The 12,021-nt window shown below is 37.9% G+C and overlaps 2 protein-coding genes and 1 non-coding gene across 3 annotated transcripts; 2 read left to right on the top strand and 1 right to left on the bottom strand.

The window, feature by feature from the left end:
• The first annotated feature begins 5,494 nt into the window (after window positions 1–5,494).
• On the top strand, window positions 5,495–5,567 carry TRNAA-CGC (transfer RNA alanine (anticodon CGC)). The gene has a single exon. It is a non-coding gene; the product is annotated as a tRNA-Ala (tRNA).
• Window positions 5,568–5,896: 329 nt separating this feature from the next.
• On the top strand, window positions 5,897–9,935 carry LOC127265450 (UDP-glucose 4-epimerase GEPI48-like). Its single transcript, XM_051295239.1, has 9 exons — window positions 5,897–6,406; window positions 7,106–7,155; window positions 7,666–7,801; window positions 7,893–7,994; window positions 8,180–8,407; window positions 8,692–8,770; window positions 9,126–9,208; window positions 9,368–9,459; window positions 9,673–9,935. Exons 1-9 carry the CDS (start codon window positions 6,224–6,226, stop codon window positions 9,752–9,754), a joined length of 1,035 nt encoding a protein of 344 aa, XP_051151196.1. The 5' UTR covers window positions 5,897–6,223; the 3' UTR covers window positions 9,755–9,935.
• Window positions 9,936–10,932: 997 nt separating this feature from the next.
• On the bottom strand, window positions 10,933–11,949 carry LOC127265452 (uncharacterized). The gene is made up of 2 exons (XM_051295242.1): window positions 11,814–11,949; window positions 10,933–11,326 (listed from the first exon to the last, which is right to left on the bottom strand). The coding sequence occupies exons 1-2, from the start codon at window positions 11,855–11,857 to the stop codon at window positions 11,098–11,100; spliced, it is 273 nt and encodes a 90-aa protein (XP_051151199.1). The 5' UTR covers window positions 11,858–11,949; the 3' UTR covers window positions 10,933–11,097.
• Between the last annotated feature and the right edge of the window lie 72 nt (window positions 11,950–12,021).

Genomic DNA, 12,021 nt, shown 5'->3' with positions numbered 1-12,021 from the left:
ATTTATTCAAGAAGACGAGTTTAGAATTTATTTTTGATTGAATATAAAGATAAATCTAAATTTATTGAAAAACTTAAATTATACAAAAATTTGGATAATTCATCCATAAAAATTTATTGAAAAACTTAAATTATTCAAAAATTTATTTGATAATTCATCTAGAAAAATTTATTTAAAAACTCAGATTAATTCAAAAATTTACTTTAAAAATTTACTTCAAGAATACGGACTTATGCTTATGTTCCGGTGGCAATATTTTCCGTAGAGAAGTTTTGTCAGGGATAAAAAAATTATACAAAAATTCAAAAAATATAATTAATATAAATGAATATAATGAAATAACAGAAAAATATAAGAACTTGAAGAAGAAGTAAAAGTTTCCGGACTTCTGCCATATATTAAATTTTAAAAAAAAACAATATCCTATAAAACTTGCCTCAAGAATCTTCTTCTCCTGGTGAGAATCTTTTCTAAAAATAAAGCAGGGCTAAAAATATATACAAAAATTCAAAAAATATAATTAATAAAAATGAATATAAGAACTTGAGTAAGAAGTGAAAGTTTCTGACTTCTATCATAATTTAAATTTTAGAAAAAGAACAACATTTTGTAACAACTTGCCTGAAGATCTTCTTCTCTTTGTGGTAATTTTTTTTTCTAATACAAAGAGATAAAATTTCATATATAACTTCACTATAAAAACTTATAAAAACTACTCGTTGAAAAACTCATCCACTTAAAAATAAACTTCCAAACTGTATCTTATGTAAAAAACTGTAAAAAAAAAATAATCAACTTGCAAACTGTATCTCATGTAAAAAATTGTAAAAGAAAAAATCAAATTAAAAAATAAAAAAATCTCAAAATTCTGAGATTGCAGCATTTGAGAAATATTGTAAAAAGTGAATCTGCATTAAACTGTTATATATATATATACTAGAACACGCTCGTGCACGGTATACCGCGCGACTATTCTATAATGTAATATAGTGAAACATTATTTATTTGAAATATAAATTGTAAAACAAAAATGTAATCGAATTATTTGCGCTCAGGTCGGTGGGTCAGGTCGTTTGGTTTGGTCGGTTGGTCTGGTCGGTTGGTTAGCGGTCGGATAGGCAGGTCGGAAGGTCCTTAGTCGGTTGGTCTGGTCGGTTGGTCCTCGGCCGGATGATCAGGTCGGTTGGTTAGCGAATGGATGGGCAGGTCGGAAGGTCCTCGGTCGGTTGGTCTGGTCGGTTGGTCCTCGGTCGGATGGTTAGCGGTCGGACAGACAGGTCTGATGGTCACCAGATCGGACAGACAGGTCTGATGGTCTGCGGTCGGATAAAGTAGGTCGGCTGGTCTGCGGTCGGATAGGCAAGTCATCTAGTCCGCAGGTGGATAGACAGGTTGCTTGGTGGGTGTGGCCAAGGAGTCTTTTGGTCTAGCGATTGGTCTCTGGATTGGTCGGTTGGGCTATTTGAGTTCTGGAACTGGTGGAGGCGTTTGGCGAGGCGGTTGATGTAACCGACCAGACAACGTTTCAAAATGTTTCGTCTTGGGCGGTTGACGGCGGTTGCTGGCGACGGTTCCAAAACGTCTTTTCAAGCCAGTACAAAGGTAGGGTAAGAGCTAAATTGTCATTTTCGAAATGAGGGGCATGATAGACTTTTCAAGTGACAAATCCATACAATCTCGTCTATAACAACATACAAGTTTTAATACCCAAATCAACTAATACATAAGGTCTTGTTACGTACAAAAATAATAATAATAATAATAATGGTAGCAGTGTCTTGAAGGAAGGTAGGACCCGAAGTCGGGTAAAAAAGTAGAAAAATTTGCGCTCAGGTCGGTTGGTCAGGTCGGGAGGTCCTCAAGATGGAAAGTCATCAGGAAGGAAAGTCCTCAAGTCGGTTAGTCAGGTCGGTTGGTTAGCGGGTCGGAAAGTTTGTAGGTCTGATGGTCAGTAGGTCGGACAGACAGGTCTGATGGTCAGCAGGGCGGACAGACAAGTCGGAAGGTCTGCGGTCGGGTAGTCAGGTCGGTTGGTTAGCGGGTCGGATGGTCCATAGGTCGGAAAGTCTGCAGTTCTGATGGTCAGCAGGTCGGACAGACAGGTCGGATGGTCAGCAGGTCGGACAGACAGGTTTGATGGTCAGCAGGTCGGACAGACAGGTGCGATGGTCAGCAAGTCGGACAAACAAGTCTGATGGTTTGCGGTCGGATAAAGTAGGTCGGCTGGTCTAGCAATTGGTCTCTTGAATGGTCGGTCGGGCCAGTTGAGTTCTGGAACTGGTGGAAACGTTTGGCGAGACGGTGCAAGACACGTGTCAATAAAGGAGGAATTAGTGGGCAGTTGATGTAACCGACCAGACGATGTTTCAAAGCGTTTCGTCTTGGGTGGTTGACGGCGGTTGTTGGCGACGGTTCCAAAACGTCTATTCAAGTAATATTTAAGGATTTAGATTTTTTATTTTCAAGCATCTTCAATCAACTTCAACAAAGCAAAGTCAGATTTGGGGATCACCACTTTAAATTTTCAGCATTTTAATTTTCCAATCAATTTCCTTTTATGTACCGTACAGTGTTTAGAGATTCATAATCTCAGACGCTAAAAAATCAAATTTAAGGTGTTACGTACAAAAATAATAATAATAATAAAAATAATGGTAGCAGGGTCTTGAACGAAGGTAGGACCCGAAGTCGGGCAGAAAAGTAGAAAAATTTGCACTCAGGTCGGTTGGTCAGGTTGGAAAGTCCTCAGGTCGGGAGGTCCTCAAGACGGAAAGTGGTCAGGTCGGGAAGTCCTCAGGTCGGGAGTTCCTCAAGACGGAAAGTGGTCAGGTCGGGAAGTCCTCAGGTCGGGAGGTCCTCAAGACAGAAAGTGGTCAGGACGGGAAGTCCTTAGGTCGGGAAGTCCTCAGGTCGGGAGGTCCTCAAGACGGAAAGTGGTCAGGTCGGGAAGTCCTTAGGTCGGGAAGTCCTCAGGTCGGGAGGTCGTCAAGACGAAAAGTGGTCAGGTCGGGAAGTCCTTAGGTCGGGAGGTCGTCAAGACGAAAAGTGGTTAGGTCGGGAAGTCCTTAGGTCGGGAGGTCGTCAAGACGAAAAGTGGTCAGGTCGGGAAGTCCTTAGGTCGGGAAGTCGTCAAGACGAAAAGTGGTCAGGTCGGGAAGTCCTTAGGTCGGGAAGTCTGCAGGTCTAATGGTCAGCAGGTCGGACAGACGGATGGTCAGCAGGTCGGACAGACAGATCTGATGGTCAGCAGGTCGGCTGGTCTAGCAATTGGTCTCTGAAATGGTCGGTCGGGCAAGTTGAGTTTGAGAACTGGTGGAAGCGTTTGGCGAGACGGTGCAAGGCACGTGTCAATAAAGGAGGAATTAGAAATTCCTAATCTCAGGCGCTAATTAATCAAATTTAAGGATATTTTCCATATCTTTGAATTTTACTTTTTGTCTGTTGAAAAAATACATCAACACTTTATTTTCATATTTTATTTTTTATTGTTGAAAAATTGCATCAACAACAATAAAAAATAAAATAGAGGAGAATATAGATGAAATGTTTGAGATAAGAAGGGTGACCCTGCATCTCTTTATGAGTTTTGAAATGTCAAAAATAGTAAGGATATTTTAACTTTGATAATTGTTATGCACAAAAAATAATAATAATAAGGATAGCAGGATCTTAAAGGAAGATAGACACGAAGTCGGGTGGAAAAGGAAAAAAAAATTGCGTTCAGGTCGGTTGGTCCTCGGTCGGATGGTCAGGTGCGTTGGTTAGCAGTAAGATAGGCAGGTCGGAAGATCCTCGGTCGGTTGGTCTGGTCGGTTGGTCTGGTCTGTTGGTCTGGTCGGTTGGTCCTCGGTCTGATGATCAGGTCGGTTGGTTAGCGGTCGGATTGGCAGGTCGGAAGGTCCTCGGTCAGTTGGTATGGTCGGTTGGTCCTCGGTCAGATAGTTAGCGGTCGGACAGACAAGTCTGATGGTCAGCAGGTCGGACAGACAGGTCTGATGGTCTGCGGTCGGATAAAGTAGGTCGGCTGGTCTGCGGTCGGATAGGCAAGTCAGCTGGTCCGCAGGCGGATAGACAGGTCGCTTGGTTGGTGCGGCCAAGAAGTCATTTGGTGTAGCGATTGGTCTCTGGATTGGTCGGTTGGGCTATTTGAGTTCTGGAAATGGTTGAGGCATTTGGCGAGGTGGTTGATGTAACTGACCAGACGATGTTTCAAAACGTTTCGTCTTGGGCGGTTGACGGTGGTTGCTGGCGACGGTTCCAAAACGTCTTTTCAAGCCAGTACAAAGGTAGATTAAGGGCTAAATTGTCATTTTCGAAATGAGGGGCTGGATAGACTTTTCAAGTGGCAGATCCGTACAATCTCGTCTTTTCAAGCCAGTACAAAGATAGGTTAAGGACTAAATTGTCATTTTCGAAATGAGGGGCAGGATAGACTTTTCAAGTGGCAGATCCGTACAAACTCGTGTTTATAAGATATAATATATATGATAGCAATACAAAATTTAAATCATTAAAAAAATGTGTACGCATTTCAAGCTACTAGTATGTTTTTCTTCTGATATAATTTAGCAAAATCTATTGCTATTGTTTGACTATTGTGCCGAGGCAATCGAGTCAGGCTATCTTTACTTTTTGACCTATGCTATTATACCATTGTGTGTTTATTGAATAGTTGTATGATGTGATATAAATAGGTGTTGATGTGATGTTTTGAATGTAAAATTGATTTTTAGTATAATATAAAAAATGAAAAATAGGTGTTTGATTTGATATTTTTGGGGGAAAAAAATGAGATGAATAGTAAAAATCTTTACAAATCCTTCAAACAAACACACCCTTATAAAAAAGTCTAGTATCAAAATTAATGGGCATCCAAATTTACATATTACTTGGTGCAATAGATGACTTCTTCAAATAAAAAAAAAAAAAAAAGAAAAAAAAAAGAGTGATATTTCTCATAAACTATTGTATACATATTTGTTTTTAACAGTTTGAGTCAAAAAAAAAAATTGACTCGTATTTATTTACTATTAAATCAATATTTCAAGTTTGGACTCGACGGAAAAGTCGAATTGGGGATTTGAAACCCATGACATCACGGTCACAAATTCAACTCCTATACTACCCGACCACTTTTTTCGGTTGGGTGCAATGAACTTCATTCATCATCTATTAGGCAAATAAACCAACAGTTATCATCTTAAGTCATGGCATAATGAATGATGTTATAACAATCTAAAATGGCCACCCTCTTATTTGTTTCATTTCCATTATATATATATATACACACACAAGTGTATGTATATTTCCATTATTTTGGCTTTTTCTTTTATCCTACTTAGATTATAAATATTTAGTACAACTCAGGGTCTATTTGCATTCATATTTTCTTAAAAAAAAATTATATAAAATATATATTTATAAAACTTTTCATTACTTTTAAAATATTAAAAAATAGGTAAATTAAAATATATCTTTTAAATAAACATCAATTGGGGGTGTAGCTCATATGGTAGAGCGCTCGCTTCGCATGCGAGAGGCACGGGGTTCGATTCCCCGCACCTCCAAAATTCTTCAATTTTTGCTTCTATAATTCCATACTGGAATAAAGCTGCCTTTTTTTATGGCTTTAACTTACAATGCCTTTGGAATAAAGAGCTCTTCTTGGAAGCATCTTCTTTCAATTTAATCCAATCTTAAATGTACGATGAATCATCCAGTAATTAATGTTATTACCCAAGATTCATTCCCTAGATAATAAATACAAATACGACTAAAAACTCCCACCTTTGAATAAAGAAAAAGGGAGTTCTACTAAAAAAAATAAAAAAACTTTTGAAAAAAAAATTAAAAAAGAAGAAATAAAGGAGGCTAGAAGCCAAAAACCTAGAAGCAAATCAAGAATTCCCAATTTGTTCTACCCACCCTTTTAATCGTTTTCAGGAATCCATCGACAAGAAGACGACAGCGTGACCCATCCCAAATTTCTCCATAAATATAGTTTTCAATAGATTCCGTTCCGCCGCCCCCATCCCGAATATTAAAGGTGTGCTCTGATATGGATGGATGAATAACCGTATAAAATTGTGTCCCCACTATCAGTTGATCGCTCGTTGCAGCCCCTGCCTCCGTGTATATAAATTAGATGCGGGACGTGATCCGAGGCAGTCTTAATTTCTCTTATACAGAAACTTTTTGATAAGGATTGGGGATCGTCGGAACCATGCCGTCGAGTGTACTTGTGACTGGTGGCGCGGGTTATATCGGGAGTCACACGGTGCTGCAGTTACTGCTTGGAGGCTACAAGGCTGTCGTCGTCGACAATTTGGACAATTCATCCGAAATTGCTCTCAAGAGGGTCCAGGAGCTCGCGGGGAAGCATGGCTCCAATCTTGCTTTTCATAAGGTTTCGTAATGTTTTTTACAAGCATCGTGCCGTATTTATGTACTGTATCGCCTTACTGCTGTGTGTGATTTGATCTCTGGTGTTGTTTTTGGCATCTCTGACTATGTAGTGTCGATGCTTGAGTTGAGTTTGTTGTTGATTTACTTAGCTTTCTTGAGGTGAATATTTAATTTTGCTAAGTATGGCTTGTACGGATTTGTGGAGTCATCTGATTTAGGGAACTATTCGATTGTTTGTTGGTGGCCCTATTAATATTGTATTTTTCGAAAAAATTGGTTGCTACTGATGATATTCATGGTTCAAAGCTTTGATATCCAATATTCAAATAGTATATCCTAAACTAATATGGAGTGCTTGAATGCACTAAATGGAGCCTTTATCCCAGCTTCTGCTAGTGGGCTAATAACTTCTATAGCCGATCATTGTTTTCTTTAATGTTTTCATTATTTCATTGTTTCCTCATTCCCTTTTACTATGAACTGAAGAGTATGTAATCTATATAATAAGTTTCTTTAAATTCTTTAGCATGCTTCTCCTGTTTTCCATCTATTTACATATTCATTACTTTGCTAGTTTAAAGTGAAAAGGTTTCATTTCAGCTCATGGTGTGTTTGTATCTTGTAGTAAGCATTGTGATTTTTTTTTTTCTCCATGAAGATGTTTTAAAGCTCATTTTCAGTTCCTTGTTGTCATCTGCAGATAGATCTTCGGGATAAAGCTGCACTTGAGAAGCTGTTTGCTTCTCAAAAGTAAGTTTTTATTTCTTCTGTATGATGGTTCTCAAGTCTCCACCTCACAATACGTATGTTTCTTTATGCTTGCTAGATATTCTGGATTTCCTGAAAAATAAAGCAAAGTAAATTGGAGAACTGATGGTTTTTTTATTTGTTGTTGTAATGATAGTGACATGTTATATACAATTAGTTTCTTGCTCTAATTGTTTGAATGCGTAACTATGGCAAGACTGAAATATTTCATATTTAGAAAAATACAAATTACCAATGATTCAGATTTGCACATCCTCATGCGGAGTAAAGTGATTCAGTCTTGATTTGTTTATTTCTTATTTCCTTCACACACAAATGATAACACCTAAAATTTATGTCAAGAGTGTTAGCATCCTCATTGAAATGATCTGTTTGTTACATTTTTTTTAACTGACAGTAATTTGAACACACATACACATCGATTAATGAGACTCTCTGGATGCCTTTATCTAATATCAGCATGCTGACATCATGTGTTTTGTATTTATACAGGTTTGAAGCTGTTATCCATTTTGCTGGATTGAAAGCAGTTGGTGAAAGTGTGCAGAAACCATTGATGTATTACAACAATAACCTTATTGGCACAATCACACTCCTGGAAGTTATGGCTGCCCATGGATGTAAAAAAGTAGCTATCCTGATTTTTGCTGCATACTTCTATATATGTATATCTTGATGTATAATCTCATTTGAACTGATTTCACATTCTTGAATTTCAGCTTGTGTTCTCATCTTCAGCTACTGTCTATGGTTGGCCCAAAGTGGTTCCCTGTACAGAGGAATTCCCCATTTCGGCAATGAATCCCTATGGGCGCACAAAGGTACTTTCTAAGTCAATTATAATCAAACCTTTTGATAAAAATGTTCATTATTAATATGAGAAAATCATACTGATGACAAGCCCTGTTGTCCTGTAACTTTTTGCTTTCTCTCATTTGATTGCTTTTTATGAGATATTAACATCACATTAGTGGGGAAGATCACTTAACAAAATAATTGTTTCCAGCTTTTCATTGAAGAAATCTGTCGTGATCTTTATCAATCCGACAAAACATGGAAAATCATTTTACTGAGGTACTTCAACCCAGTTGGGGCACATCCTAGTGGCTTTATTGGAGAGGACCCGCGAGGAATTCCGAACAATCTTATGCCATTTGTACAACAAGTGGCAGTTGGAAGGAGGCCTGCACTGACAGTTTTCGGAACTGATTATGGAACGAAGGATGGGACTGGGGTGAGTATCTCGATGTGTGGCAGAACTAAATATATAATACATATATATGTATATGTGCTTAGTAATTACTCTTAGGAATTCTTTCAACTCAATTTTGCAGACTGTCTCTTTACATTAAATATATTATGTCCACATGCTTCAGTATATTCAACAATGTTTAGCTTTTTCCTCAGTTATACTTCTATTAGATAACAGCCAAGTGTGGTGAACCTATTGTACAACACAGTACAATCTCAGTAGATCCTTTTACATATTATATTTGTGGCTAATATCGATCATTTCAGGTGCGTGATTATATTCATGTCGTGGATTTAGCTGATGGTCACATTGCTGCTTTGACCAAGCTCTCTGATCCTTCTGTAGGTATGAACTGCAAGTGGGATATATCCTTGCCCAAACTTCTGTTCACCATTTATCAGTTTCCTCAGTCATTAGTGTTCCAACTATCATTAACTTGGCGCTCTGCAAGCCTCAGTTACATGATTTCTGCATTGCAGTTTATTACAGGAATCTTGTAACAGTTATATATCTCTGTTTTGCCACTTGGAAGCAATTATTTGTTACCACATTTCAACATGCCTATGATATTTTATGTACCACTGCATTGGATGAATGATAAATTTCCATGTTGAGATCACATAGAGAGTGACTTTTGTATTTGTTGAAGTGATTAACTTCATTTTTTAGCTTATACTTTGTGGGTATGTGTAAACTGCAGGGTGTGAGGTGTACAATCTTGGGACAGGGAAGGGTACATCTGTATTGGAAATGGTAACTGCATTTGAGAACGCAGCGGGAAAGGTAAGCTGTTGATTACAGTATTCGCATCACTTCAGACCAGCATGTATTTTATACTCCAATTTCTCATATAACAAAAAAAAAAAAAAATGGCGGCAGCTGTAAATTTTGTCTGAAAAGATTCATTTGTTTATGTGATTACCTTCTTCTTTACTGGTTTAGAAAATTCCTTTGGTGATGGCTGATCGGCGGCCTGGTGATGCCGAGGTGGTGTATGCAGAAACAAAGAAAGCTGAGCGCGAGTTGAAATGGAAGTAAGTATCAATGAAAATTTTTTTGCTGGCCTAGTTGTAGCATTAATTCGGTTGCTGTTATTGAAATATTACATATATGCTCTCTGTAATTTCTTTTCCCCCTCTGTATATATATATATATACACGATTGTATGTGTTTGTGTCCATTATTTCGCAAGCATTCAAGAATCACTGTAGTCGTAATCCGGTTACATTTTTTGTGTTTGTTTGAAGGGCCAAATACAGCATAGCTGAGATGTGTCGGGACCAATGGAACTGGGCGAGCAAGAACCCTTTTGGCTATGAAACTAAGTGATATGTGTAAGGAGTCTGTTCCACCACTAAATTGTATCGCTTAATTACATGTAACAGTACTCTCTGCTTTGGCATTCTAATGTCTTAGGAAGAGTTTATTTTTAAGTTCCATGGTATTAGCACTTTTGCTACACAAAGAAATCAATAAAATGCCTAAGACAGTTGAGACGCTTTTGTACTTATGCCCCAGCAATCTTGATCTGTAATTTAATATGTCTGTACTAACTTTGTGGCCTGTCCATGGAGATTATTTGGGCAAAAACTCTGTACTTATGTTTTTCTCATGGCCATCCTTTCCATTTGATCCGGAAGGGTGACTTTATTTGAGTTATATGCCATTCTCCTATCCTCCACAGTTTCTCCATCAAAATCATTACCAGCATATGGCAATTTAGAAGAAAAACTTATTTCCACACACATAAACACACATATCAATTATCAATGTATTATATCTTATATTTTTGGAGCCTCGGGCCCTGGTGCGCAAGGGAAAGCTACCTGTGTGGCAAGCTCAACCGAAAAGGTGTTGGAAGTTATGTACAAATCATGCTGTGCTAACTAAATAATCAATAGAGTACAGAGCAAACTCCATAAAAGCTTTGGCCTTTAATAAGAGTAGAAGGAAAGTTATTTATATGGAATTTGTCCCAATCAGAAACCAGAAAATATGGAAATTTATTATCTAATGTATTCATATCTCAATATGGGCAGGGTCAATTTTTATGCAATCCATATACTCTTAAACTCCCCAAGATCAAGACAACTAATCCAGCAGTTTCATAGGATATTTCATGAAAATTTTCACTAGGACTTCCCCTCACTGTAGCAGTGTTATAAAGTGCTTTACAGACAATATGAAACTCTGCTATTTTGCACCCCAAATGAACTCAAAACTAGTGGAATAATTTGCTGGTGCAGAGAGAAAAAAACTGCATCAACAAATTGTATATCCCAAGAGATACAATACAAAGAGCACACCAATATCCATTGAGGTGAACTGCAAGCAGTAAACCAGTTTTAGCAAACATGAAATAATAGATGAGAAGAAAGTATATATGAAAATTATTGATAGCAGTCTCAAAATATTCAGTTCAGTGCGCCATCTATTTTCAAACCAAATTCTTAAAAAGTAGTGGCATACATACAATCAGCATGTTCTATCTTCGTTAGCTCTGCAACTAGTAAACATTATTCTGCATTCATCAAGAATCAGGAGTTTCAACAGCTTTTAAATCCCTCAAACCACAAGATTCTCATATACGATTTTTCTCTACCACCTAAATTCCCAACCTTTATACATCTAAAGTTGACCATCAACAGCAAAATTATACCTCCCACATGACTCTAATTCATATTGGTTGATGCAGGAAATCTCTGTTTGTCTATAAAACCTTCCAGCGTAGGGCTATCCTGCTCGCCGCAAGCAGCAATTGCCCTTTGCCAATTCTCTACTGCTTTTGCTACTGTTGCATTGGCCATTTTGATCTCCTCTGGTGTAAACTTGTGTTGTATGATTCCCAACGGTCCAGGTTGCAGTACCTTGACAACAGTTTCCATATCCTGCTCCAGCTGCCTAAGAAAAAGAAGAAACAGCATAGTTGGCTTAGCTAGATTCATCGCACCATTTGATAGAGCATTTAATGGAAGGAAGGAAGGAAACTGTGGCAATTATTAACACATAATTTAACAGCAGTAGAAATGTGGAGGGAAAACATACAATGTCACTGCGGAATTCCTCCTGTATGTTAACTTGAACTAACTTGGCCAAAAACATAAAAGCTTTCCAAAGAATCAAACATGCATGTCACCGATTTCATCACAATCATCCAATCATTTTACCAGCCCCAAATCTAGAAAAAATGGTCCTTTATCAAATAAGTGATTCATTAAACACAGTAATTTATCAAACAGAGTGCAGTTATAAAGTAATTTCGGATCAATTAAGCTTATTTTATAACCTTTTTCACCCATGTCAATCCTTAATCGACAACAAGCAAGAAAAGAAAAAGAAAGAAGCCACATAAAATCATAATCCTGACTAGAATACTGAAATCGAGAACCTGAAGAATCTCGAAAACGGGAGCCTTGGCAGAGACGGCGGCATATTCTCAAAATCCTGTAGCGATAGGATCGTCGTCGATTTTCGTTTCCTGTAAAGTCGGGTTTCAACTTCTTTGAGAAACGCTTCTGTTTGAAACCCCACTTCTATTTATTTCCCTCTATACCACTGCATGGGCTGAGTCGGTTGGGCCTATGCATAAGATTTAT

The sequence above is a fragment of the Andrographis paniculata genome, unplaced genomic scaffold, assembly GCF_009805555.1.
Source record: "Andrographis paniculata isolate CXL003 unplaced genomic scaffold, ASM980555v1 Contig73END, whole genome shotgun sequence".
Classification (NCBI taxonomy): Eukaryota; Viridiplantae; Streptophyta; class Magnoliopsida; order Lamiales; family Acanthaceae; genus Andrographis; species Andrographis paniculata.
This window is presented reverse-complemented; position numbering and strand designations above follow the sequence as displayed.

What these genes read in the sequence shown, in the direction of transcription:
- LOC127265450 (XM_051295239.1), top strand. Translation starts at nt 6,224, where the DNA reads ATGCCGTCGAGTGTACTTGTGACTGGTGGCGCGGGTTATATCGGGAGT. An exon ending in AAGCTGTTTGCTTCTCAAAA is followed by an intron (nt 7,156 to 7,665) that starts GTAAGTTTTTAT and finishes GTATTTATACAG; the next exon opens with GTTTGAAGCTGTTATCCATT. An exon ending in TTGAGAACGCAGCGGGAAAG is followed by an intron (nt 9,209 to 9,367) that starts GTAAGCTGTTGA and finishes TTACTGGTTTAG; the next exon opens with AAAATTCCTTTGGTGATGGC.
- LOC127265452 (XM_051295242.1), bottom strand. Translation starts at nt 11,857, where the DNA reads ATGCCGCCGTCTCTGCCAAGGCTCCCGTTTTCGAGATTCTTCAG. An exon ending in CCGTTTTCGAGATTCTTCAG is followed by an intron (nt 11,327 to 11,813) that starts GTTCTCGATTTC and finishes TCTTTTTCTTAG; the next exon opens with GCAGCTGGAGCAGGATATGG.